Source organism: Pleurodeles waltl, chromosome 4_1, assembly GCF_031143425.1.
Source record: "Pleurodeles waltl isolate 20211129_DDA chromosome 4_1, aPleWal1.hap1.20221129, whole genome shotgun sequence".
Classification (NCBI taxonomy): Eukaryota; Metazoa; Chordata; class Amphibia; order Caudata; family Salamandridae; genus Pleurodeles; species Pleurodeles waltl.
This window is the reverse complement of record NC_090442.1, coordinates 206,837,628-206,865,503: the sequence shown is the minus strand read 5'-3', so window position 1 is coordinate 206,865,503 and position 27,876 is coordinate 206,837,628. Positions and strand designations below refer to the sequence as shown.

At 46.2% G+C, this 27,876-nt stretch overlaps 1 protein-coding gene across 1 annotated transcript in view; it reads right to left on the bottom strand.

The window, feature by feature from the left end:
* The window catches only part of LOC138287580 (sodium- and chloride-dependent GABA transporter 2-like), a 769,612-nt gene that overhangs the window by 148,348 nt on the left and 593,388 nt on the right, over positions 1-27,876 (bottom strand). The window contains exon 8 of the mRNA XM_069228139.1: positions 4,984-5,087. Coding sequence (XP_069084240.1) covers positions 4,984-5,087 — 104 coding nt within the window. The remainder of the gene's footprint in view (positions 1-4,983; positions 5,088-27,876) is intronic.

The following is a 27,876-nucleotide window of genomic DNA, read 5'->3' as shown; positions in this document are numbered from 1 at the left end:
GCGGACTTTCGGCCTCCTGAAGGCCATATTCGGGTGCCTCCATTTAACAGGTGGCTCACTATACTACTCACCGAAGAAGGTGTGCCAGATCATCGTGGCATGCTGTATGTTGCACAACCTGGCTTTGTGACACCAGGTGCCTTTTCTGCATGAGGATGGGCCTGATGATGGTCTTGTGGCAGCTGTGGAGCCTTTGGACAGTGAGGAAGAGGAGGCAGAGGAAGAAGATATTGACAACCGAAACAACATCATCATGCAGTACTTCCAGTGAGACACAGGTAAGAGACTGGCACAGCTCATCTCATATCTGACTACTGTAGGACATTGTATAAGTCAGCCTTTTTACCTCTGTGTATGAATCCTGACAGTTCACTTTGGCTTTCCATTTCACAGATTTGGGTACCTCATTCTGCCTTCTGCTATGTTTCCTGCTGCCCAACAACTGTCATACATTGGTACGTGCAAATGAACATTTACATTGATATTTGTTGAAGAAATTCTAATAATAAATTTTTTAAAGTACAGACTGACTCTAGATTGTTTTGTGACTCAAGGGTGTTTATTTAAGTGCTTGTAGGTAGAGGGGGATGTGCAATGGGCTGGGGTGATGATGGAGGAATGTCCAGGATAGAGTCCTGTCTATTTGTATCACAGGTGCATTGTCCAAAGGGGCATAGTAAGGGGAGTAATGGCAGTTCAAGGTGGACAGGGTGACAGAGTGGGACAGAAGGGTGACAATCAGGAGAGTCCTATTTCCTGGCGGGGGTCTTGGCAATGTTCTCTGTCTTGTGCCTGGATCGCAGAGACCTTTTGTGGGTGGTTCTCCTTCTGCAGGGTGCAGGTGGCCTGTTGGTCCTGTGGCGGACCTCCTGTCCACTAGCGCCGGCGGACCTGGAAGGCTGCTCATCGTTCGGGCTGGTGTCAGGGGCCCGGTGGTATGCCACTGTCTCCCTCATGGTGTTGGCCGTATCTGCCAGCACCCCTGCAATGGTGACCAGGGTGGTGTTAATGGACTTCAAGTCCTCCCTGATCCCCAGGTACTGTTCCTCCTGCAGCCGCTGTGTCTCCTGAAACATGGCCAGTACCGTGCCCATGGTCTCCTGGGAATGGTGGTATGCTCACATTATGTTTGAGAGTGCCTTGTGGAGAGTGGGTTCCCTAGGCTTGTCCTCCCCCTGTCGTACAGCAGTCCTCCCAGCTTCCCTGTTATCCTGTGCCTCTGTCCCCTGAACCGTGTGCCCACTGCCACTGACCCCAGGTCCCTGTTCATCCTGTGTTAGTGGGGTTGCCTGGGGTCCCTGTAGTGGTGGACACACTGCTGATTGACGTGTCCTGGGGTCAGTGGCATGGGCTCACTGGGTGGATGCTGGGCTGGTGTTTCCTGAGGGGGGAGGTTCAGTGGTGGGTTGGGACTGTGGCAGGAAAACCGACTGTCCAGAGGTCCCTGATGGGCCGGGCTGGTCATCTTGAGCCAGGTGTGCAGAGCTGCTGCTGTCACTGTGGGCCTCTTCTGTGGGGGGACTGGATATGGCTGGCACCTCCTGTCCGGTGACGTTGTGTAGGGGTTCTGTTGGGGTGTAAATGCATTGTTATTGTATCGGTGTATGCCATCATGTGCAATGGGTGTGTTTCCCTCTACTACTGTGCTTGCAATATCGCCTTGGCCCTTGTGTGAGTGGTGATTGTGTGCCCTGGGTGAGTCTCTCCGTTGGACATGCTTTGGTGATGGGTGTCCATGCATTGTTGTCACATGCAGGGCTTGGTATTGGGATGTGTGGGTTGTGATAGTGGGGTATATGTGAGGTGTTGGCGTGATGGGTGTGAGGGGTGTGAGGGTAGGGGTTGGGGTTTTTGATGGCATGCAGGTAGGGTGGGGGGATATAATAGTAGAAATATGACTTACCTGAGTCCAGTCCTCCTGCTACTCCTGCGAGGCCCTCAGGATGCATGATCGCCAAGACTTGCTCCTCCCATGTTGTTAGTTGTGGAGGAGGAGGTGGGGGTCCACCGCCAGTCCTCTGTACGGCTACCTGGTGTCCGGATACCACAGAACGCACCTTCCCCCGTAGGTCGTTCCTCCTCTTCCTGATGTCATCCCGTGTTCTTGGATGCTTCCCAGTGCGTTGACCCTGTCGACAATTCTCCACCATAGCTCCATCTTCCTTGCAATGGATGCCTGCTGCACCTGTGATCCGAATAGCTGTGGCTCTACCCGGATGATTTCCTCCACCATGACCCTGAGCTCCTCCTCAGAAAACCTGGGGTGTCTTTGAGGTGCCATGAAGTGGTGTGAGTGATGTGTGAGGTGATGTGTGGGGTGATGTTTTTGGGGTGTGTGGTGTTTTTTGCGTGGATGGAGTATGAGTGATGGTGTTGTGTGCCTCCGTATGCTGGTGTTGTCTTAGCTTTTCTCTCTCTCGGCTTCTTCCAAAAATGTTGTTGTAAGCGGTTGTGGGTAATGTAGGTATGTGTTTTATATTGGATCGGGTGTGTGGTTGTGGTGTGCGTATGTGTATTTTGAATTGTCCAATGTGGTGGGGTTTTGTAAGTATGTGTGTATTTTCAGCGCGGCGGTGTGTGCCGCCAGTGGTTTACTGCGGTTGAATGACTGCGTGTTGATTTGTGGGTCGTCATAGCGTGGACGTATTCCTGTTGGCGTAACGGTGCGGGTTTTGGTACCGCCAGTTTATCACTGACCTTTGGTGTGGTGGACTTATGTGGGTGTCTGTATTGTGGAGGATTTCTAAGTGTGGGTCATAATACCCGTAGCGGATTTCCGCCAAGGACACGGTATGTTGGTGGCAGTCAGCACGGCGGTCAGCAGACTTTACCGCCAGGGTTGTAATGAAGGCCTTAAAATCACTTTTCAGTGATATCTCTACATTTACTTATTGTATCTTTATATCGATTTGACCTGCATTTATCCAGATAAAGATTATATATTTTTCTAAACACTGTGTGGTGTATTTTTGTGGTGCTTTATTGTGGTATTGTATGATTTATTGCACAAATACTTTACACATTGCCTTCTGAGTTAAGCCTGATTGCTCAGTGCCAAGCTACCAGAAGGTGGGCATAGTATAATTTGGATTGTGTGTGGCTTACCCTGACTAGAGTGAGGGTCCTTGCTTGGACACTGGGTAAGCTGCCTGCTACCAAAGACCCCATTTCTAACAGGGTGAGATCATGGCACGATGACTGGGAGTACTGCCCTAACCCCTTTCTTAATTTTGGGAATCATTTTCTTGTGGTGTTTAGTGGCCTTTCTGTATCCGGGGGTCAGATTTTGGGAAACCATCATCAATCCACCCACCAATGGGCAGAAAGACAGATGCACCTATTCAGGGGTGGGATCACAGCACAATGATTGGGAGAGCCACCTCACCCTTTTTTTTATTGTTGAGAACACTTTTCTCCTGGTGTCTAGTGGCCGTTCTGTCCCCCGTGGCAGATTTTGGGTAAATATACTCAAATCCTCCCCTGGGTGGGTAGGAAAAATTCTGATGCACATATTCTGGGATAAGGCACAGTGCTTTCTGTCCACCCGGGCAGATTTTGGGTAAACAACCTTAACCCATCCTGGGGGGAGGATGGGTATAAAAACTGATGTACCTGTTCGGGGGTTGGAACACACAGCACAATGCCTGGATGAACAGACACCGATTATTTCAACATGGCTCCATAATAAACAATAGGCTAGGGTGACCTACACTGGCATCAAGCCAATATTCCCACCCCAGGGTGTGTAGTAGATTATTTATGCCCCCCTAAGGACTATAGCTTTCTCATCACTCTGTTAAGATGTAAATCTTTATTCTTTTGGATTACTTTACTTATTTGTAGCAACATTATTCTATGTCCTATGTCTACGCTGAATGCCTGCACTTTCAGGCTTGGGTCAGGTGCTACCTAGGAAAACCTACCAAAACCAGGCATTTCTGAAAACTAGAGATCCAGGGCAGTCCAGGATCGGGTGCCTCCTATAAAATGTCATGCCCGCAATTTCCTGCAAAGCTCAAACTTCCCTTCCATTTCTGTGATACAAACTTTCGGAAGGCACAGGGATCCTCAAAATTCCTACCATCCATTATTACATATAAAAATGCTGCCCCACTTGTGTGACTGGGCCTAATGCCCCTGACAGTACAAATCAAACCAGCATCAATAAGGGTCACTGCACGAAAATGCCCTCTCAATCGTGTTAGTATGGGTACCGACAAATTCAGAGATGAACAAAAAATGTATTGTATTTTACAGTCCCCATAAAAAGAGGAATAAGCCTCCATTAATAGTTTTTGTGCAGGGCAGTATAGTGTTCAATCTTTGGCTAACCTCACTGTGAGTGATAGCTTTTTGCTCTTTCACAAGAAATGCATTGATACACCAAGACGTTCCATTAAGTCAGTGCCATAATGAAACATGAGGGGACCACCCTGCACAGTACATGGATGCCTGCCACTCCTTCTGAACTCACTCAGGAGCTCTTAGCCCAGGGTACTGTGATGAGGAGGCCCCCTGGAACTTGGGGGCCCCTGCACCACGGGGCTGCGGGGACCTTTGTTGCACCACTGGTATCAGTACCCGGGACTACACCAATGTGAGTTGGCTATGGTCCGATTGCTCCCCCATTAATAAAGTTTTACAAAAACCAAAACAATGACAAAACAAAAGAAGTCAAAGATAAAAAAAGAAGACAAAGATAAAGGTCTCACAGCCAGTGCTAGACTTGTGCTTGTTTAAGTTTTTTAAGTTGTTTTGATCTATTTGAGCTAGAAGCAGAACTCTATATAATATACACCCAATAGTGAATTGTGTTGCAATAGCAAAATCTAAATTTATTATCTGGAAACATTGCAGCTACATAATTACATGTATTCACTGGACCTACTTAGAGATACTACTTGTGTTGTGTGATAGATAAAAAAATGGTTTCTGTGTAACATCTAAATGATTGGCTAAGATTGAATCCTAAGGTATACTTACTTGTAGCAGTTATTGTTGTATTTATTATAACTTCCCAAAGCGGTAAGACAGCCGATGCATAGGGTACATGAGAAAAATATCTGTGTTCCAGCATCCAACCATACCTGCCAGTGAGACATGAAACCAAGAAATCAAGCATCAGGGTTGCTGGTTTCCTATTATTACACAGTACTTTAACATACATGTATGGTGCCTGTACTTCAAAGCTTTTAAAGTAATTCTTTAAGATCACAATAACAAAAAAGGACTCTTAAAAAATGATGACGTTTCCCACATTAAATATTTAGGCAGATGCAGTAGATTAGGGCAGGTTGTCAAACTGACAGTGATATTATGAAATATGAACATTCACATACCTACCTCTTGCAACTCAATGATTCTGGCTGTTAAAGATGGAATGGTGCTCTGGTCTCTCACAGGTCTTGAAACCTATTCCTGTCATCAACAGGTAATTTTCAAGTCCATATGGTGCTCAAAGCAATCTGAAAGATTTCATCAAATCAAGTATCCCAATCGCCTTAATTTTTGCACCAAACTCTGTTGTTTTAAGGATGTTTTCATGGCTTACTATCCCTTTCAGCTCAGCTGAGAGGTCAGAGTGCAGGTGCCTCATGGGTATTTTGTGCTTCGAGGCTTTGTTTGACATAAATTATTCCCTGCCAATGTCAACTTGTTTGTGTATAAGAGTGCATACACAGGGTTTTCCTAATACCTTGCTCTCTGATTGCAATCTGACACTCCGACCGCCACTTTACGAAGCAGCAGTAGTGCTGTGGTCAGACCGCCAGCATCGCTAGTTTTCTCCACAGGAGAGTATGGTGGTGCTGGAGACCCTAACCGCCAGGGCAGCGCTGCAAGCAGCACCGCCCTGGGGATTACAACCCCCCTCTCCGCCAGCGGTTACATGGCGGTAACCCTGCCATGAAAAGGCTGGCAGAGGCGGAGTGCATGGTGCCCTAGGGGGGCCCCTGCACTGCCCACGCACTTGGCATCGGGAGTGCAGGGCCCCCCCAGGCCAGCCCCATCATAAAGTTCACTGTCTGCTTTGCAGACAGTGAAATTTGCGACTGGTGCATCCTATGCACTACAGCATTGCTGCCCGCTCTATTACGGGTCACCGACAATGCTGTAGGCCGTTTCCTGCAAGGCAATCTGGTAGAAACTCTGTTTCTTCCCACTGACCCAGCAGGAAACTCGTAATGGGGCTGGTGGGAGGCAGCCACACTGGCAGCAACCTACTCGCTGAGACTTCGTCTGACAGGCTTTTCCATCCACCGAAGTCATAAAGATCCCTTTAGTGTGTATAGCAGTGTACACTGATGTACTGCACAGACCCTCAAATTTAAAAGCATTGAAAAGACAAAGACAAAATGGTGGGCACTGCATACAATAGTACACATGTGACATTATTTGCATACATCAGTGAAAACCCGGAGATATGACACAGAGGAATCTGTAGTAGGGGGTTTTCATCTCATTAAAGTATACATTGCCCAACTGAGTGAAATAGATAATTTGCCTGAGCACCCGGCCCAAAACCTGCAGGTGTTTATTTTGAATGAAAGATGGGTTAATTTGATCCTCCTTGGGTCAATGTAATTCTGACATTCCATTTCTATGGCACGTGAGAGGAAAGGAAATCTGCATTGTTTTGACATGTGGATTGGCTGAGAAAGGGTGAATCACGATTTATTCTCACTTTGCCATGGTGAATGGCTACACCATTTATGTTATGTCAGTTTGTATGTGCAGCTTATCACATGAGAGGTTATCCAGGCGCTGGAGCAGGAACATTGGCTGGGCATTGCTCCTAGCTGAATAGCTTCTTGCGGAAGCTTCATTGTGGAAATTGAGAAGCAGAGTTGCAGTCCTGATGTGTTGAGGAAGTTTGTTCCAGTTCTTGGCAGCAATGAAGTAGAAGGCGCACCCTCCTGACTTGCTTCTGCAGTTGTGGGGGACTCATACGAGGGAGAAATAGGTGGAGCATAGCTGTGGGGAAAGGTAGAACAGTTAAAGTCAGTTGTTGAGGTACAGTCAATTAATTGCAGTCAATTATAAGCAGCTTGAATTTGCAACATTTCTGGATAGATACCCATTGTATTTCAGCAGGGTAGGGAGTGATATGAGCACTTCTGTTAATGTCCAGGTCAGCGAGATGCTCATTGATCTCTTTCTCCAAGACCTTGGCCAGCAAAGGAAGGAGTGAGATAGGTCTGTAGTAGCTGATATCTTTCAGGTTAGCCAAGGGTTTCTCCAAGAAAGCTGTGACTTCTGTGTGTTTTCAGCTACACTGGAATTTTCCACTGAGGATGGTGAAACTGATGATGGAGTGAGGTTGGTGCTGAACAGTGTGCTTCCCAGGGCAGGGTCTGTGGGAGACCCTGAATGGATGGCCTGCATGATTCTGGCCAATGTCATCTGTGGTGGGAGATCCCCAGTTTATTAGAAGATTGATGAATACTTTGATGAATACTTTGACGACATTGAGGAGTTATTTACTGGAGTTAGAGCAGGATTTGAGCATGAGGGTAGCTTTCCTGGCTCCTTTGATCATGGTGTGGTACCTTTGGAGTGTGGATTTGTGGTGTCTCTAGAAGTGCTGTCTCGTCTGGTTCTCTTTTGGGGCACGCGGTCAGCCAGTTGTCATGGAATTCTACCAACCATTGGTATTTCTTAAACCAAAAGAACCAGGGAAATCCAAGGTTGTGTAGCATACCTGGATCACAGCATGTTTTCTTACCAATAATGCCCCAGGAATGTCAAAGTATAGGTCACAAAGCCTATTTCTCCCATATTTATTTGACAGAAATCCCTAGTATTGCCAGTCAGTGTCTAAAATCTCCCCACCGTTTGATAGTACACTTTTCCCAATTAAGATGCTGCCTCTCGTGTGTTGATGTACCTAACTTTACAAAGTCCAAACTTTTGCTAGCTCCTGTCATAGGCGGCAGGCCAGTCATAACAGTCGAGTACCACTTTATAGGAATAAGTGTGGGAATGATGAGTAGTAGGAAATGTGTGGGTGTCCAGAGATTTGGAAACGTTCCCTCACAGAAGACCTCTACACAAGTCACACCACTCTGGACTCCAATGGGTTTCTAGGTTTTAGAAATGTCTGGGTTTGGTACGATTCTTTTGGTGGCAGTCAAGCCCAGGCCTACATATTTCGACAATGGAGCAATTCGCAAAGTCAAATGTTGAGGTCTGCATGCTTTATTTTGGGTCTTTCCCTGTCACTTCTGGCAAGCCCAGTTAAACATTTGTAGTGTCATTTATACTGGGACAAATGTGGGAATGATGGATTGCAGAAATTTTGTGGAGAATCTAGAACTTCCCCTCACAGAAATGTTAAGAAAATGCCTTATTTTACCCAAAACGTAAAGTGCATTCCAAGTAATGAAAATAGTGGGATCACCACCTCCCCAGGGCAGAGCCGTGCATTTGAAAAGGTGGGGGTCCCACCCTGGAGCCATTAATGGCCCTGGGGACCGCTATCCCCCAGGGCTGGCTCCTTATCCCCCAAGATGCCCACACTCAGGAGATAGCAGTTTGCTTTCACTTGGTGGGAACTTTGACAGCTCCTGCCAAGTGAGAACAAACAGTAACTCTGCTCCCTGCAGGTGGAAAACTTCTCAAGCTCACTCAGACCAGAGTTTTCATCTGCTTCCTTGCCTGCTGTTGATTGGACAGGAAAAGAGATGAAGGAATTGCTCCCACACGCAGGGAGTAGCATTTAATACTGCTCCCTGTGTACAGCAGCAATGCTGACTCCTGTTGGAGGCATGGTTCCGGCAGGGACCGCGGGGACGTTGAGGTCCCCCTTGCCCTCCAGCAGAGAAGTGAAGTCAGATTGCCCACATGAGGATTTCTGCTATTACAGGTTTCTGTATGAAGACAGTGGAGAAACAATCACTTTGTCAAAATTACTGACACACAAGGTCACTGGAGACATTACCTCGGAGTCCTAACGCAGCTGTAGTGAAGAATTTACACTTTATATTTTACCAAACGTGGCAGCACTTTCTAACTAGCCAGAAGAAAGTACTAAATTTTTTACAAAACTGTGACCTCCTCTAAGCCGGTCATTACCCATTCTGGTAGTGACACTCATTTCACCAAAATTAAATCTCAACTGAAAGCACTGACAAATAGAAACACGGTAGGTTCTCCAGTTGAAGCTCCGCTTCTGTAAAATACAAATCATCCTAACTTCTTGCTCTTTTCAAAGGCAGAGCAAGTGGGTTTTGTTTGCAGTTCCACCATGAAAAATTATCTGATATCCGTAATGGTGGTGAATGTATCGTATATAGAATATCTTCTATAGTGACAAGTGGTTTTGTTCTTGTCATCTCCTAGAAGAGAACAACAGTCTCCCTTTTAACATTGAGGCCCTCATTCAGCCGCCCGCTAAGGTTGGACCGCCGGGCAGCCGCCAATGCAGCCGCACTCCCTCCGCAACCATTATGAGACCCCTGCTGGGCCGGCGGGCGGAAACCTGGTTTTCGCCCGCCGGCCCAGCGGGAATCTCGGCCACAACACAGGAGCCGGCTCCAAATGGAGCCGCCGGTGTTGCGGGTGTCCGACGGGTGCAGTTGCACCTGTCGCGCTTATCACTGTCTGCTGTGCAGACAGTGAAAAGCTCCACGGGGCCTCGGCAGGGGGCCCCTGCACTGCCCATGCCAGGGCCCCGCGACTCCCCTTTCTGCCAGCCTTTTGATGGCGGTTCTTACTGCCATGAAAAGGCTGGCAGGAGGGGGACTCGTAATCCCCTGCCCTGAAGGATTACTTCCGCGGGGAGAAAAGTGGCGGAAAGCCGCCAGTCCCGGCTGTGCAACCACTGCATTTCTGCCGCAGTCATAATCCCCATGGAAGCACCGCCAGCCTGTTGGCGGTGCTTCCTCCAAAACAGGGGTTGTAATCACCCCCTAAGTATGGAAATGCGCGTAATGACCTAGAAGCTTCCAGTTTGGCTGAAGGCCCCGTGTGTCACGGGCTTGGATGTCAAAGAGGGGTTGGCCGCAGGGCTGCAGCCAACCCTTGAAGGGCACGGCCAAAGGCCGTGCATGTCATAAGGTTCAGTGCCTATAGGGGTTGGCTGGCGAGGGTTGGATTAACATATGGTAATTTAATATTACTTAACCGCTTCTATGCCTTGGACGAGATGATCTCGTCCAAGGCTACAGTTCCCCTGTGCCTTGGACGAGATCATCTCGTCCATGGCACAGGGGAAATGCGCCCCCCGTGCACCACCCTCCCCCCCCAAGGCGGGGATGGAAGGGGAAGACCTTCCCCTTCCACCCCCGACCCCCCCCACCCCCCCTGTGATGTCAGCGTGCTGATTAGTCACAGGGGCCTCCCCTGCTTCCAGCGCGATTGAAAGAGAAATGCTAAGCATTTCTCTTTCTATCACGTGGGGGAGGCCCGGAGGGCTTCAAAGGGAAGGAAATGTATTTCCTTCCCTTTGAAGTCTCTCTGAGGGTTTCAAAAGCCGGATTGCTTGCAATCCGGCTTTTGAAACCCCACTAGACACCAGGGATTTTTTTTTTTTGCTGATATTGTGATAAGGGAGCGACCCCTTGGGCAAGGGTCGCTCCCAGGGGGGGCATGTTTTCGTGAAGGCCTTTTCTGCCCCCCCTGGGGGCAGATCGGCCTATTATTAGGCCTTTTCTGCCCGCAGGGGGGGCAGAAACCTCAAGGCACCAGGGATAACGTTTATTTATTTATTTATTTTTACTTTTTTTTTTTTTTTTTAGGTGGGGAGCGACCCCTTAGGCAAGGGTCGCTCCCCTTGGGGGAAAATTATATTTTGGCCATTTCAGCCCCCCTTGGGGGCAGATTGGACTATTTTGATGAGGCCAATCTGCCCCCAAGGGGGGTAGAAACCACTAGACACCAGGGAGTTTTTTCTTTGCGTGAATTTCACGCAAAGGGAGCGACCCCTTAGGCAAGGGTCGCTCCCTGGGGGGGGGAATTTATTTTAGGCCAATTCTGCCCCCCCTGGGGGCAGATCGGCCTATTATTAGGCCAATCTGCCCCCAGGGGGGGTAGAAACCTCTAGGCGCCAGGGCATATTTTTTTTGGGTGTTTTTTTTTTTTGTTGTTGTTTCTTTTTTTAGAGATGAGGAGCGACCCATCAGGCAAGGGTCGCTCCCCTGGGGGCAAATTGTATTTAGACCATTTCTGCCCCCCTGGGGGCAGATTGGCCGATTTTAGGTCAATCTGCCCCCAAGGGGGCAGAAACCACTAGGCACCGGGGATTTGTTTTTTGGCGCCAATGTCACGCAGGGGGAGCGACCCCGTAGGCAAGGGTAGCTCCCTGGGCGGGGGGGGGTTGAGGGGGCAAATTTATTTTAGGCCATTTCTGCCCCCCACGAGGGCAGATCTGCCTATTATTAGGCCGATCTGTCCCAGGGGGGGCAGAAACCGCTAGTCGCCAGGGGAAATTTTTTTGTTAGTGTTTTTTTTTTTTTTTTTTTTTTTTTTAGAGATGGGGAGCGACCCATCAGGCAAGGGTCGCTCCCCTGGGGGGCAAATTGTATTTAGGCCATTTCTGCCCCCATTGGGGGCAGATTGGCCGATTTTAGGTCAATCTGCCCCCAAGGGGGCAGAAACCACTAGGCACCTGGGATTTGTTTTTTGGCGCCAATGTCATGCAGGGGGAGCGACCCCGTAGGCAAGGGTCGCTCCCGGGGGGGGGTGGGGGTTGGGGGGGCAAATTTATTTTAGGCCATTTCTGCCCCCCCTGGGGGCAGATCAGCCTATTATTAGGCCGATCTGCCACCGGGGGGGGGCAGAAACCTCTAGGCGCCAGGGCACATCTTTTTTGGGTGTTTTTTTTTTGTTTGTTTGTTTTTTTAGAAATGGGGAGCGACCCATCAGGCAAGGGTCGCTCCCCTGGGGGGCAAATTGTATTTAGGCCATTTCTGCCCCCCTTGGGGGCAGATTGGCAGATTTTAGGTCAATCTGCCCCCAAGGGGGCAGAAACCACTAGGCACCTGGGATTTGTTTTTTGGCGCCAATGTCACGCAGGGGGAGTGACCCCGTAGGCAAGGGTCGCTCCGGGGGGGGGATGGGGGTTGGGGGGACAAATTTATTTTAGGCCATTTCTGCCCCCCATGGGGGCAGATCGGCCTATTATTAGGCCGATCTGCCCCCTTGGGGGGGGCAGAAACCTCTAGGCGCCAGGGGAATTTTTTTTGGGGGTGTTTTTTTTTTGGTTTGTTTGTTTTTTTAGAAATGGGGAGCGACCCATCAGGCAAGGGTCGCTCCCCTGGGGGGCAAATTGTATTTAGGCCATTTCTGCCCCCCTTGGGGGCAGATTGGGCGATTTTAGGTCAATCTATCCCCAAAGGGGCAGAAACCACTAGGCACCTGGGATTTGTTTTTTGGCGCCAATGTCACGCAGGGGGACCAACCCCGTAGGCAGGGGTCGCTCCAGGGGGGGGGTTAGGGGGGCAAATTTATTTTAGGCCATTTCTGCCCCCCCTGGGGGCAGATCTGCCTATTATTAGGCCGATCTGCCCCCAGGGGGGCCGAAACCTCTAGGCGCCAGGGGAAATTTTTTTGTTTGTGTTTTTTTTTTGTTTGTTTGTTTTTTTAGAGATGGGGAGCGACCCATCAGACAAGGGTCGCTCCCCTGGGGGGCAAATTGTATTTAGACCATTTCTGCCCCCCTTGGGGGCAGATTGGCCGAATTTAGGTCAATCTATCCCCAAGGGGGCAGAAACCAATAGGCACCTGGGATTTGTTTTTTGGCGCCAATGTCACGCAGGGGGAGCGACCCCGTAGGCAGGGGTCGCTCCCGAGGGGGGTTAGGGGGGCAAATTTATTTTAGGGCATTTCTGCCCCCCCCCCCCTCCCGGGGCCGGCTGAGCTAGAGGCCAAACTCCACAGGTAGGCACTTTGCAAAAAACACCTCTGTTTTCTGTGAAAAAATATGTTGTGTCCACGTTGTGTTTTGGGCCATTTCCTTTCGTGGGCGCTAGGCCTACCCACAGAAGTGAGGTACCATTTTCTATCGAGAGAGTTAGGGGAACGCTGGGTGGAAGGAAATTTGTGGCTCCTCTCAGATTCCAGAACTTTCTGCCACAGAAATGTGAGGAACATGTGTTTTTTTTAGCCAAATCTTGAGGTTTGCAAAGGATTCTGGGTATCAGAACCTGGTCCGAGCCCCGCAAGTCACCCCTCCTTGGATTTCCCTAGGTGTCTAGTTTTTAGAAATGCACAGGTTTCGTAGGTTTCCCTAGGTGGGGGCTGAGCTAGAGGCCAAAATTCACAGGTAGGCACTGTTTTCTTTCAAAAAATGGGATGTGTCCACATTGCGCTTTGGGGCATTTCCTGTCGCGGGTGCTAGGCCTACCCACCCAAGTGAGGTATCATTTTTATCCGGAGACTTGGGGGAACGCTGGGTGGAAGGAAATTTGTGGCTCGTCTCAGATTCCAGAACTTTCTGCCACAGAAATGTGAGGAACATGTGTTTTTTTAGCCAAATTTTGAGGTTTGCAAAGGATTCTGGGTAACAGAACCTGGTCCGAGCCCCGCAAGTCACTCCTCCTTGGATTCCCCTAGGTCTCTAGTTTTCAGAAATGCACAGGTTTGGTTGGTTTCCCTAGGTGCCGGCTGAGCTAGAGATCAAAATCTACAGGTAGGCACTTCGCAAAAAACACCTCTGTTTTCTATCAAAAATTTGGATGTGTCCACGTTGCGCTTTAGGGCGTTTCCTGTCATGGGCGCTAGGCCTACCCATACAAGTGAGGTACCATTTTTATCGGGAGACTTGGGGGAACGCTGGGTGGAAGGAAATTTGTGGCTCCTCTCAGATTCCAGAACTTTCTGCCACAGAAATGTGAGGAACATGTGTTTTTTTAGCCAAATTTTGAGGTTTGCAAAGGATTCTGGGTAACAGAACCTGGTCCGAGCCCCGCAAGTCACCCCATCTTGGAATCCCCTAGGTGTCTAGTTTACAGAAATGCACAGGTTTGGTAGGTTTCCCTAGGTGCCGGCTGAGCTAGAGGCCAAAATCTACAGGTAGGCACTTCGCAAAAAACACCTCTGTTTTCTTTAAAAAATTTTGATGTGTCCACGTTGCGCTTCGGGGCGTTTCCTGTCGCGGGCACTAGGCCTACCCACACAAGTGAGGTATCATTTTTATCGGGAGACTTGGGGGCACGCTGGGTGGAAGGAAATTTGTGGCTCCTCTCAGATTCCAGAACTTTCTGCCACAGAAATGTGAGGAACATGTGTTTTTTTAGCCAAATTTTGAGGTTTGCAAAGGATGCTGGGTAACAGAACCTGGTCCGAGCCCCGCAAGTCACCCCTCCTTGGATTCCCCTAGGTCTCTAGTTTTCAGAAATGCACAGGTTTGGTAGGTTTCCCTATGTGCCGGCTGAGCTAGAGGCCAAAATCTACAGGTAGGCAATTCGCAAAAAACACCTCTGTTTTCTTTAAAAAATGTGGATGTGTCCACGTTGCGCTTTGGGGCGTTTCCTGTCGCGGGCGCTAGGCCTACCCACACAAGTGAGGTATCATTTTTATCGGGAGACTTGGGGGAACATAGATTAGCAAAACAAGTGTTATTGCCCCTTGTCTTTCTCTACATTTTTTCCTTCCAAATATAGGAGAGTGTGTAAAAAAGACATCTATTTGAGAAATGCCCTGTAATTCACATGCTAGTATGGTCACCCCGGAATTCAGAGATGTGCAAATAACCACTGCTCCTCAACACCTTATCTTGTGCCCTTTTTGGAAATACAAAGGTTTTCTTGATAGCAATTTTTTACTCTTTATATTTCAGCAAATGAATTGCTGTATACCCGGTATAGAATGAAAACGCACTGCAGGGTGCAGCTCATTTATTGGCTCTGGGTTCCTCGGGTTCTTGATGAACCTACAAGCCCTATATATCCCCGCAACCAGAGGAGTCCAGCAGACGTAACGGTATATTGCTTTCGATAATCTGACATTGCAGGGAAAAGTTACAGAGTAAACCGTAGTGAAAAATTGATGTTTTTTTCACCTCAATTTCAATATTTTTCTTTTTCAGTTGTTATTTTCTGTAGGAAACCCTTGTAGGATCTACACAAATGACCCCTTGCTGAATTCAGAATTTTGTCTACTTTTCAGAAATGTTTAGGTTTCTGGGATCCAGCATTGGATTCATGCCCATTTCTGTCACTGACTGGAAGGAGGCTGAAAGCACAAAAAATTGCAAAAATGGGGTATGTCCCAGTAAAATGCCAAAATTGTGTTGAAAAATTGGGTTTTCTGATTCAAGTCTGCCTGTTCCTGAAAGCTGGGAAGCTGCTGAGTTTAGCACCGCAAACCCTTTGTTGATGCCCTTTTCAGGGGAAAAACCACAAGCCTTCTTCTGCAGCCACTTTTTCCACTTTTTTTAAAAAAAACTAAATTTTCCCTGTATTTTGGCCAATTTCTTGGCCTCCTTCAGGGGAACCCACAAAGTCTGGGTACCTCTAGAATCCCTAGGATGTTGGAAAAAAAGGACGCAAATTTGGCTTGGTTAGCTTATGTGGACAAAAAGTTATGAGGGCCTAAGCGCGATCTGCCCCAAATAGGCAAAAAATGGCCTGGCACAGGAGGGGGAAAAGGCCTGGCAGCGAAGGGGTTAATGTCAAAACAAAAAAAAACCTTAGCAGTTCACGGAAATAAAACAAAGGTTGCAGGGACTTTACAGTTAGAAAACAGAATTAAAAAAACTTGGAAATTCATTGAAAAAAACTAAATTTACAGGGACGCTGTAGTTTTGAATTTACACAAACAAAACCATAGAAATCCATGTGTTAGAGTTATTTCAAATAACTATAACTCATGCCTCTTGCCATGCACTGGCATGATTCATAATATAATTGCAACATTTGCAATGAAATGTGTGCTGACAAAACTGTGCATTATGGTGGGGCAAGTTATAGGTCCTCTATCTCTAACTCTAACTATAACAGCTGAATTTCTATGGTTTCCTGTGTGTAAATTCGGACCATAACTTTAGCGTCCCTGTAACCTTTGGTTTGTCCATTGGAAACAAAATATAGATAGATCGATAGATAGATTGAAAGATAGATAAATAGATAGATAGATAGATAGATAGATAGATAGATAGATAGATAGATAGATAGATAGATAGATAGATAGATAGATAGATAGATAGATAGATAGATATATCAATTACAGTTTAGGTTATTCTGTGCATATATAGCATAGCCTACTGCCTCCCATCAAAGTTACAATTGCAAGATTGAAATCTGGGACATCTATAAGGGGTAGACATGTATACATACTCACAGAATCAGTAATACACTTTATTAGGTAATACATAGATGATAAATAAACCAAATCAGAATTTCCAATTTCTTCTCCTTGATTTTATGTACAGGCGTCATCGGCCTACTTCCACTCACTTAGCATGCTCTGCAAGATCTTCAGGTGGCTCCCAGCAGACACCAGAAGGACCATCACGCAGGCCCTTATCACCAGAAGACTGGACTACGGAAACACTCTCTACATAGGGATCACAGCACGCCTTATGAAGAGACTCCAGACAATGCAGAACTCAGCGGCAAGACTCGTATTCAACCACCCCAGAAGGACCTACATCACACCCCATCTCAAAAAACTACACTGGCTCCCAATTCAGAAGAGGAGGCAATTCAAGATGCTGACCCACGCCTACAAGGCCCTGCACAACGAAGGATCATCATGCATCAACAAATGCCTGACCCTCCACCAACCGACCAGACACCTCCGACCAGCTTCCCTCTCCTCCGCAGACACTCCACGTACCTATCAAGCTAGGGCACTCCATCACGCACCTAGCGGGCAAGGCTTTGAACAACCTCTCCCTCCACCTCAGGACTGCACCATCATTCCAGCAATTCAGAAGAGAACTAAAGACCCTGAATGAATATTTGAATGATCATTTCTCAACACAGCAGCATACAGCTCCAGTGCCACAAGACCCTCACAGGTGATTTGCCGTGCTCTATGATTGATAAATGTTTGATTGATTGATGTACCCGAAAAGCGGGGGAGATAAGAACATGTATTGACTATAAAGCACTAAAAGGGATTGTCATCAATAATAGGTGTTGATTTTTATTTATATAATTTCTCTTGGAACAGCTATTTTTGCCAAGCTTGATCTCAGACGTGCATATCATTTGGTCAGAGTCCAGGAGGGTAATTAGTTTAAAACTGTGTTTTACGATAGGCTTGGTTTGAATATTAAGTACTGCCTTTTGGACTGTGTAACACCGCTGCTAGGTTTCAGTTTTTTTATTGATGAGGTCCAAAGATGGATTTTATATTGTGTATTTCGGGCACTTTTAATTTACTCTGTCAGGATACACACATATGCTACATGTTGATGGAGTAATACAGAGAAAAATAAGATATATTTTTCCCAAAGTGTGTGCTTAACACCCACATCGATACAAAATTTCCGGTGCAACATTAGTCTACAAGTCGAGAGTTAAAATGGTTGACAAGAATGCTTTAGCAATCCTTGATTGGCCCACATTTCAGTAAAAGCCATATATAGCTTCTTAAGCTTCTCAAGCTTCACCGACTTTCATAGAAGGATTATGCATTACTTTTTTGAGACAGTTATATTCATTTCCCAACTGCTTTGTAAGGGAGAACCTTTTAAATGGTCGAAGGAAGATGATTAAGCCTTTTTTGTTGTGAAAGTGTTTCCTTCTGCACTTATTTTTGCAATATCCCAGTGTTGAGCTTCTATTTATTGTAGAGACAGGTGTTCCATATCTTGAACTATCACTTTAGTACAAGCAGTACTGGCTTAGAAAAAATCACTCTCTGGACAATGGTTTATTTTTCCTATAAATATCCACCCACGTATTTGAATGAAAGCAATGCAGGCGAATAACTTTGGTAATCAAGAAATCCTTTGAAGGATTGAGGCATTATTTATTAGGAGTCAAACATCAGTAGAGGTATACCATGGAAATATACAGTTTTGGATTCCACTATGGAACTGCCTCCTAGGCAGTTAAGATGGATAACGAACTTTTCAGATTTTAATACATCAAGGTTGATGCCTTATCTAGACAAAATCAGCCTGAAAATGAACATGTGTTACTATATTTCCATTGAATTTGCAAGATGAATCTCACAAAATCATTCTATAGTCATGATTAATGTAGATATGTTTTAACTAAACCACACACAGAATTGCAGCTTGCTAATAAAGAAAAGAAAGGCGTGAAGGAGACAGATGGTTAACCTGCCTGCCGAATAATTAAGCAAACAAGCCATACGTTGACATAATTATCCCATGGTGGCTAGGGTTATCATGGTCCACATTAACTACTCTAGAAATGTTCAATATTATGTGCAGACTTGTGCATTATGTTCCCAGATTACAAGTTCACAATGAAACCTAGTTGTCTTTTAAGACCAATGCCTGTTCCTACTAGATAATTGCACACTGTATCAAAGATTTTCCTTAAAGTCGGAATTGCACTGTCAGTTTTGTTATTGTTGATCATTTCATTAAAATAAGACATTTTGTTACACGGACTGAGCTGACCCTCTTTAAAGGTTTACCACAGTTTTTGTCACATAGTATATTGTTCGATTACATTGTGTTCTTCAGGTTTTGGAAACCAATAGTGGTTCTCAATTTATCAAAAAAATGGTCTGCATTTTGTAAAGAGTTGAATATGGAAAAGTATCTGTCCACTAACTATCGTCCTCAAATAGACTGAGAGACAGAAAAAGTATATGAGTATGTTGAACAATATTATTGCAAGACAAGGGCGGTAACAATAGGTGGCTGGTATAATTAAGTTACAATAATGCTGAGAATTCTGTTATAGATAATTCACCTTTTTCTATATGTATTGGAATCAACCTAGCATACTGCCAATAGATTCAAATTCATCTGGATTTGTTTTTTTTTATTACAAGAGTATCTATCTCAATTTCAGAAAATTAAAAATGTCTGCACAAGAGTCTTTTGAGAAATCCGAAGCTACTTAAATGCCTTATGTTGTGAGGATGAGAATTTCAGCACCAAAATATACTGTAGGTGAAAAAGTTGACTTTTACACAAATAATTTGCACATGAAAGATGTTTCTAAGTTGCAACCTAACATTTTTGGTCCAATTGCGAATTCTCTCACAGTGTGGTTAGAATTGCCAAAATCTTTGAAGTATCATCCCACCTTTCATATATCTTGTTCCAAATCCTGCTTCTATTTAGGTGAATTCCGAAAATAAATATAAAATATGTAAGACAAGTGCAGGTGCAGCCCTTGAAGAGTGATCAAGCGAGCCAGCTTCTAAGGCTATCTCTCCTGTAGACTATCACCTAATAAGTGCTAACTTCAGTTTGGGACCAGACAGAGCTATGCTGTTTCCAAACAACTTAAATGTGATTTTAAATCTTCTCTAATGGTAATGTCAGATTTTAATTTACTATTCTAAAAATGTCACCTTTAGAAAGTTGGCATTCACCTTCCTAAACTAACTGTGCCTTTCTACCAGTGTCATAAGACACATGGCTGTGAATGGCTATCTTGTAGTGTTTTATGTATTTCTGACAGACATAGAGAAAAAAGAGTCATAGGTGCGGTAAGAGAGGGTCTTCCTGACAAGATGGCTGGATAGGAGTTGTGCCCTGGTCCCATTACACTTCAAAGTGCCCTGCCTGCATCACGCACAAAGGAATGTGACACCAGGCTACCTTTACGTTTGTCACCCGAAACAGTTTAGAGTGAAACCCAGGGGAAGGGGAAGAACCGTCCAGTAACCAGTTTTGAGGGTAGACTTGGGTACGCCCCAAGCAAAGGCTAGAACCAGGTATAAATGTAGCATTTTCAAAACCTCTCATCAAAACTCTCCTTTACCTGTGGAATATTCAGAAGAAGGACTGCCCTGATGTCTGAGGAAGAAGGACTGCCCTTCTGTCTGAAGAAGGAAGATTGGACCTGCCTACCTTGAACCCAGACTACCCACAGTGACTCCAAATGTCAGTTGGTTGACCTCCTGTGTGAGTTATAGGAAAATAACTCACTTCTAGAGGTCTCCCTTTACCTCCTCAGCTGACAAGCACCATCTGGACCTACCAGAGCCCTGCTGCTGGCCAGTGTTAATGTGTGTCCTGATCACCAGGAGGTGCTCCTTAGTTCCTGGATCCTTGACTGGTATCAGTGGATATTCATCCTGTAGAAAAGGTGAAGATTCAGAAATATTGAGCTCTGCACAACACCAAAGTGACCTTTTCTTGCTAAGAATTGATTCCTCACAACTCTTGCAAAAGCAAAGCTCCAGCTCTTTAAGCCAATAGTGTGCTGACAGCGAGAGCCCATGTCAGCCGCTTTCCAAAGAAGACCGGCTATTTGCACTACAACAGTGAATGTCCACCATGCCTGACCCGCCTGCCCATCGCTGCCCCGCCACAGCGACCGGACCTCTTTGCAATGGACTTGCGAAATTAACTGTTCAGCCAGACTATCCTGGTCCCTGCCAGGAATCCCCAAGGTGCCTCCTGCGTTATCTGTCAGCATACCCAGGGATTAGGGTTAAATCATATCTCTGTTCCTGGTTAAACCTTAATGTTTCTAAGTAAACATAATGTGCTGTGTTACACAATTGCCTTTATCAATGCTTGTTTTACCAATGCTTGTTTGCTAATGTGAGCAGGTGTAGACATGTGCTTCTAATTGGGTGTGGTGACTCATCCACATGTGGAAACTCAACTGCTTTCCTGATTGGCTATAAATAGCGGAGTGCTGTCATCCTCGTATTCAGGACTTTTGAGGCAATTCTTTTCTTCGTTCCTGTACCAGCTGACACCAGGCATTCCTCCAGCACTCCCGAAAAGACTGCAGCTAAGTGATTAGTATTCTCCAGGGAGTTTGTTCTTTCAGCACCACACTTTCCTGGAACAGGTGGTGTATTTCAGACCTTGTATTTTGGCAGAGTGCTTACCTTGAAGAGACAAATGCATTTCTGAACATTCTACATTATTATTGTAGTTACTTGCCTAAATGTGCTTCAGGAAATCTGCTTGAGCTCAAGTACTACAAAAGTGACAGTACAATTTTTAAAAAGCATTTACATGCTTTTCTTTCTCTAATAGCATAACTCTTGGATTTAAATTGCGTCATTCATGTCTGTGTTTCAGGTTTGAGGAATTTGCTTTTGAAGGGTTTTTCACACACACACACAGTGAAACCAAATCAAACTGTGCCACCCTAACTGTTTAAACCCAGAGTGGACATTTGTATTCTTGGATTGTTTTTGTTCCTTCTAGTTTAACCCTATGCATGCAGGAAAGTTATACGTGATATAATTAACGCCCTTGTTTGTCTTTCTTGTGCATGATAAGTGCAACCACAGTTCTAGTTATAGTGTGCAACAGTGAATCTCTGTGAAGCCAGCCCTAGTGCCACAGTGCTTATTGTTATGGTACTCAGTTTGGGTTTTTGGTAATGTAGTGTTAGTAGTTGTGCCAATAGTTATTATTATCCAAGAAAAGTGCTGGAGCATCCTGGTGTTCTTCTATCGCTCCCGTGCTCATATCATAAAGAGAGAATCAGTTTCAAGGAAGTTGAGTGCACTAACTCTACTATCACTCTACCAACAACGACCTGCCCCCGAAGATACAGGGTGCCTGGCTGTACCGGCAAAACGTGGCAGTGTTTTGTCTCTTTCTCTTCCACTCCCACTTTCCTTTTCGGACACCTGCCGGTGTTTCTGTGTCCACTAGGAAGTGCTGAGAGGTGTTCCAGGAGGTCGGGGGCATACCATCTCCCCTGCAGTCATCCTGCTTTTCAGGTGAGTGGCCCTGTCTCGACAGTCCCTGTATCTGACTTGTGCTCCATCGCAGTTGTGTCTTTTCCTTAATCAAGCATGACCAGATAACTGCTATTGGAGCTTTGTGTTCTTCAGTGCCATGTTTGCATCTCTAGTTCTAGGGACTGCATTTTGGTCATTTTGGTGTAATTTTGTTTATTAACCGCTTCTGGGCCTTGGACGAGGTGACCTCGTCCAAGGCTACAGTTCCCCTGTGCCTTGGACGAGGTCACCTCGTCCAAGGCACAGGGGAACTTGGGGGAGCTCTTGCGTGCCCCCGTGCACCCCCCTCTCCCCCAAGGCGGGGATGGAAGGGGAAGACCTTCCCCTTCCACCCCCTCCCCCCCCCCCTGTGACGTCAGCACGTGAGAGCACGCTGATTTGTCACAGGGGCCTCCCCCATCGCGCTGGAAGCTCTGCTTCCAGCGCGATTGAAAGAGAAATGCAAAGCATTTCTCTTTCAATCACTGGGGGAGGCCCGGAGGGGCTTCAAAGGGAAGGAAATGTATTTCCTTCCCTTTGAAGTCTCTCCCAGGGTTTCAAAAGCCAGATTGCTTGCAATCCGACTTGTGAAACCCCACCAGACACCAGGGATTTTTTTTTTTTGGGTGAAATTCACATAAGGGAGCGACCCCTTGGGCAAGGGTCGGTCCCAGGGGGGGCATTTTTTCGGGAAGGCCTTTTCTGCCCCCCCTGGGGGCAGATCGGCCTATAATTAGGCCGATCTGCCCCCAGGGGGGGCAGAAACCTCTAGGCACCAGGGACCATTTTTTTTTGTTATGTTTTATTTTATTTTTTTAGGTGTGGAGTGACCCCTTAGGCAAGGGTCGCTCCCCTTGGGGGAAAATCATATTTAGGCGATTTCTGCCCCCCTTGGGGGCAGATTGGCCTATTTTGATGAGGCCAATCTGCCCCCAAGGGGGGCAGAAACCACTAGACACCAGGGAGTTTTTTCTTTGCATGAATTTCACGCATGGGGAGCGACCCCTTAGGCAAGGGTCGCTCCCTGGGGGGGCAAATTTATTTTAGGCCATTTCTGCCCCCCCTGGGGGCAGATTGGCCGATTTTAGGTCAATCTGCCCCCAAGGGGGCAGAAACCACTAGGCACCGGGGATTTGTTTTTTGCCGCCAATGTCACGCAGGGGGAGCAACCCCGTAGGCAAGGGTCGCTCCCGGGGGGGGGGGCGGGTGTTAGGGGGGCAAATTTATTTTAGGCCATTTCTGCCCCCCCTGGGGGCACATCGGCCTATTATTAGGCCAATCTGCCCCCAGGGGGGGCAGAAACCTCTAGGCGCCAGGGCAAAATAATTTTTGTGTTTTTTTTGTGTTTGTTTGTTTTATTAGAGATGGGGAGCGACCCATCAGTCAAGGGTCGCTCTCCTGGGGGCAAAATTGTATTTAGACCATTTCTGCCCCTCTTAGGGGCAGACTGGTCGATTTTAGGTCAATCTGCCCCCAAGGAGGCAGGAACCACTAGGCACCGGGCTTTTGTTTTTTGGCGCCAATGTCACGCAGGGGGAGCGACCCCGTAGGCAAGGGTCGCTCCCAGGCAGGGGGGGATTGGGGGGGGGTCAAATTTATTTTGGGGCATTTCTGCCCCCCCCGGGGCCGGCTGAGCTAAAGGCCAAACTCCACAGGTAGGCACTTTGCAAAAAACACCTCTGTTTTCTGTGAAAAAGTATGTTGTGTCCACGTTGTGTTTTGGGCCATTTCCTTTCGTGGGCGCTAGGCCTACCCACAGAAGTGAGGTACCATTTTTATCGAGAGACTTAGGGGAACGCTGGGTGGAAGGAAATTTGTGGCTCCTCTCAGATTCCAGAACTTTCTGTCACCGAAATGAGAGGAACATGTGTTTTTTTAGCCAAATTTTGAGGTTTGCAAAGGATTCTGGGTAACAGAACCTGGTCCGAGCCCCACAAGTCACCCCATCTTGGATTCCCCTAGGTCTCTAGTTTTTGGCCAAATTTTGATGTTTGCAAAGGATTCTGGGTAACATAACCTGGTCAGAGCCCCGCAAGTCACCCCATCTTGGATTCCCCTGGGTTGCTAGTTTTCAAAAATGCCAAGGTTTGCTAGGTTTCCCCAGGTGCCGGCTGAGCTACAGGCCAAAATCCACAGGTAGGCACTGTTTTCTATGAAAAAATGTGATGTGTCCACGTTGTATTTTGGGCCATTTCCTTTCGTGGGCGCTAGTCCTACCCACACAAGTGAGGTATCATTTTTATCGGGAGACTTGAGGGAACGCTGGGTGGAAGGAAATTTGTGGCTCCTCTTAGATTCCAGAACTTTCTGCCACAGAAATGTGAGGAACATGTGTTTTTTTAGCCAAATTTTGAGGTTTGCAAAGGATTCTGGGTAACAGAAACTGGTCCGAACCCCACAAGTCACCCCATCTTGCATTCCCCTAGGTCTCTAGTTTTCAGAAATGCACAGGTTTGGTAGGTTTCTCTAGGTGCCGGCTGAGCTAGAGGCCAAAATCTACAGGTAGCCACTTCGCAAAAAACACCTCTGTTTTCTTTCAAAAAATTGGATGTGTCCACGTTGCGCTTTGGGGCGTTTCCTGTCGCGGGCGCTAGGCCTACCCACACAAGTGAGGTATCATTTTTATCAGGAGACTTTGGGGAACGCTGGGTGGAAGGACATTTGTGGCTCCTCTCAGATTCCAGAACTTTCTGCCACAGAAATGTGAGGAACATGTGTTTTTTTAGCCAAATTTTGAGGTTTGCAAAGGATTCTGGGTAACAGAACCTGGTCCGAGCCCCACAAGTCACCCCATCTTGGATTCCCCTAGGTCTCTAGTTATCAGAAATGCACAGGTTTGGAAGGATTCCCTAGATGCCGGCTGAGCTAGAGGCCAAAATCTACAGGTAGGCACTTTGTAAAAATCACCTCTATTTTCTTTCAAAAAATTGGATGTGTCCACGTTGCGCTTTGAGGCGTTTCCTGTCGCGGGCGCTAGGCCTACCCACACAAGTGAGGTATCATTTTTATCGGGAGACTTGGGGGAACGCTGGGTGGAAGGAAATTTGTGGCTCCTCTCAGATTCCAGAACTTTCTGCCACAGAAATGTGAGAATCATGTGTTTTTTTAGTCAAATTTTGAGGTTTGCAAAGGATTCTGGGTAACAGAACCTGGTCCGAGCCCCACAAGTCACCCCATCATGGATTCCCCTAGGTCTCTAGTTTTCAGAAATGCACAGGTTTGGTAGGTTTCCCTAGGTGCCGGCTGAGCTAGAGGCCAAAATCTACAGGTAGCCACTTTGCAAAAAACACCTCTGTTTCCTTTCAAAAAATTTGATGTGTCCACGTTGCGCTTTGGGGCGTTTCCTGTCGCGGGCGCTAGGCCTACCCACACAAGTGAGGTATCATTTTTATCGGGAGACTTGGGGGAACGCTGGGTGGAAGGAAATTTGTGGCTCCTCTCAGATTCCAGAACTTACTGCCACAGAAATGTGAGGAACATGTGTTTTTTTAGCCAAATTTTGAGGTTTGCAAAGGATTCTCGGTAACAGAACCTGGTCCGAGCCCCACAAGTCACCCCATCTTGGATTCTCCTAGGTCTCTAGTTTTCAGAAATGCAGAGGTTTGGTAGGTTTCCCTAGGTGCCGGCTGAGCTAGAGGCCAAAATCTACAGGTAGGCACTTCGCAAAAATCACCTCTATTTTCTTTCAAAAAATTGGATGTGTCCACGTTGCGCTTTGGGGCGTTTCCTGTCGCGGGCGCTAGGCCTACCCACACAAGTGAGGTATCATTTTTATCGGGAGACTTGGGGAAACGCTGGGTGGAAGGAAATTTATGGCTCCTCTCAGATTCCAGAACTTTCTGCCACAGAAATGTGAGGAACATGTGTTTTTTTTGCCAAATTTTGAGGTTTGCAAAGGATTCTGGGTAACAGAACCTGGTCCGAGCCCCACAAGTCACCCCATCTTGGATTCCCCTAGGTCTCTAGTTTTCAGAAATGCACAGGTTTGGTAGGTTTCCCTAGGTGCTGGCTGAGCTAGAGGCCAAAATCTACAGATAGGCACTTTGCAAAAAACACCTCTGTTTTCTTTAAAAAAAAATGGGATGTGTCCACGTTGCGTTTTGGGGCGTTTCCGGTCGCTGGCGCTAGACCTACCCACACAAGTGAGGTATCATTTGTATCGGGAGACTTGGGGGAACATAGATTAGCAAAACAAGTGTTATTGCCCCTTGTCTTTCTCTACATTTTTTCCTTCCAAATATAGGAGAGTGTGTAAAAAAGACATCTATTTGAGAAATGCCCTGTAATTCACATGCTAGTATGGTCACCCCGGAATTCAGAGATGTGCAAATAACCACTTCTCCTCAACACCTTATCTTGTGCCCTTTTTGGAAATACAAAGGTTTTCTTGATAGCAATTTTTTACTCTTTATATTTCAGCAAATGAATTGCTGTATACCCGGTATAGAATGAAAACGCACTGCAGGGTCCAGCTCATTTATTGGCTCTGGGTTCCTCGGGTTTTTGATGAACCTACAAGCCCTATATTTCCCCGCAACCAGAGGAGTCCAGCAGACGTAACGGTATATTGCTTTCAATAATCTGACATTGCAGGGAAAAGTTACAGAGTAAAACGTAGAGAAAAATTGTTTTTTTTTTCACCTCAATTTCAATATTTTTCTTTTTCAGTTGTTATTTTCTGTAGGAAACCCTTCTAGGATCTACACAAATGACCCCTTGCTGAATTCAGAATTTTGTCTACTTCTCAGAAATGTTTAGGTTTCTGGGATCCAGCATTGGTTTCATGCCCATTTCTGTCACTGACTGGAAGGAGGCTGAAAGCACAAAAAATTGCAAAAATGGGGTATGTCCCAGTAAAATGCCACAATTGTGTTGAAAAATTGGGTTTTCTGATTCAAGTCTGCCTGTTCCTGAAAGCTGGGAACCTGCTGAGTTTAGCACAGCAAACCCTTTGTTGATGCCATTTTCAGGGGAAAAACCACAAGCCTTCTTCTGCAGCCACTTTTTCAATTTTTTTTGAAAAAAACGAAATTTTCACTGTATTTTGGCTAATTTGTTGGCCTCCTTCAGGGGAACCTACAAAGTCTGGGTACCTCTAGAATTCCTAGGATGTTGGAAAAAAAGGAGGCAAATTTGGCTTGGTTAGGTTATGTGAACAAAAAGTTATGAGGGCCTAAGCGCGAACTGCCCCAAATAGGCAAAAAAAGGCCTGGCACAGGAGGGGGAAAAGGCCTGGCAGCGAAGGGGTTAAAATGTACTCTATTTTTGTAGATAGGTGAGGAATTGCTTGCCTGCTGTGATTTAACTTTATTATTGTTTTAGTGCTGCATGAACACTTTCCCCATTGCCTCAAAGTCATGCCTGACTGCTTTTGTGCCAAGCTACCAGATGATTAAGCACAGGTTTGTTTAGAGACTTTTGTGGTTCACCCTGACAAGGATTTCTCACAAGATCACTTAGTGGAAAGAGTGAACTGTTATATAACTTACCCAAAACTACAAGGATTATTCAAACCTACTCAGTGCCACGATACCATCCTGGGTTATAGTACGCTCTGTGAATCTCCATAACATAACTTATTGAAGATATCAATGCTTCTGCAGTGCAGAGTGAGTCAGGCATTAACAAGTCAAAATGAAGATATGTAAAGTATCTGTTTCACTCTATCTTGTCCCTTTCCCATTTCCTCAATCTACTGCTGCCCAGCATAGATATTCTTTGTGTGGTCTTTAGTAGATTCAGGGAAGTTGGGATCATAGCATTGCTCCGGCTGGATATCAATTGCTAAGTTAGAGCAATCTTGACACTTTCACTAGACAATCACATTTAGGGAAAAAAATAAAATTTAATAGACAGGATTCACAAATCACCTAATAGTGACTTTAACTAGGAGAGAGATATAAATGTGTTAACTGTTTTAAGTCCAACAAGCATATCCTACATGCATATACCTAAAAAACCACTGAACAGAGTTCAACCAAAACCAGCAAAGGCTAAAGTTCTACTTGGATGATGTCAACTGTGGTCTGGTCAATAATGTCATAAATTATGTCACTTGAGATGTTATCAATGATGTTATTT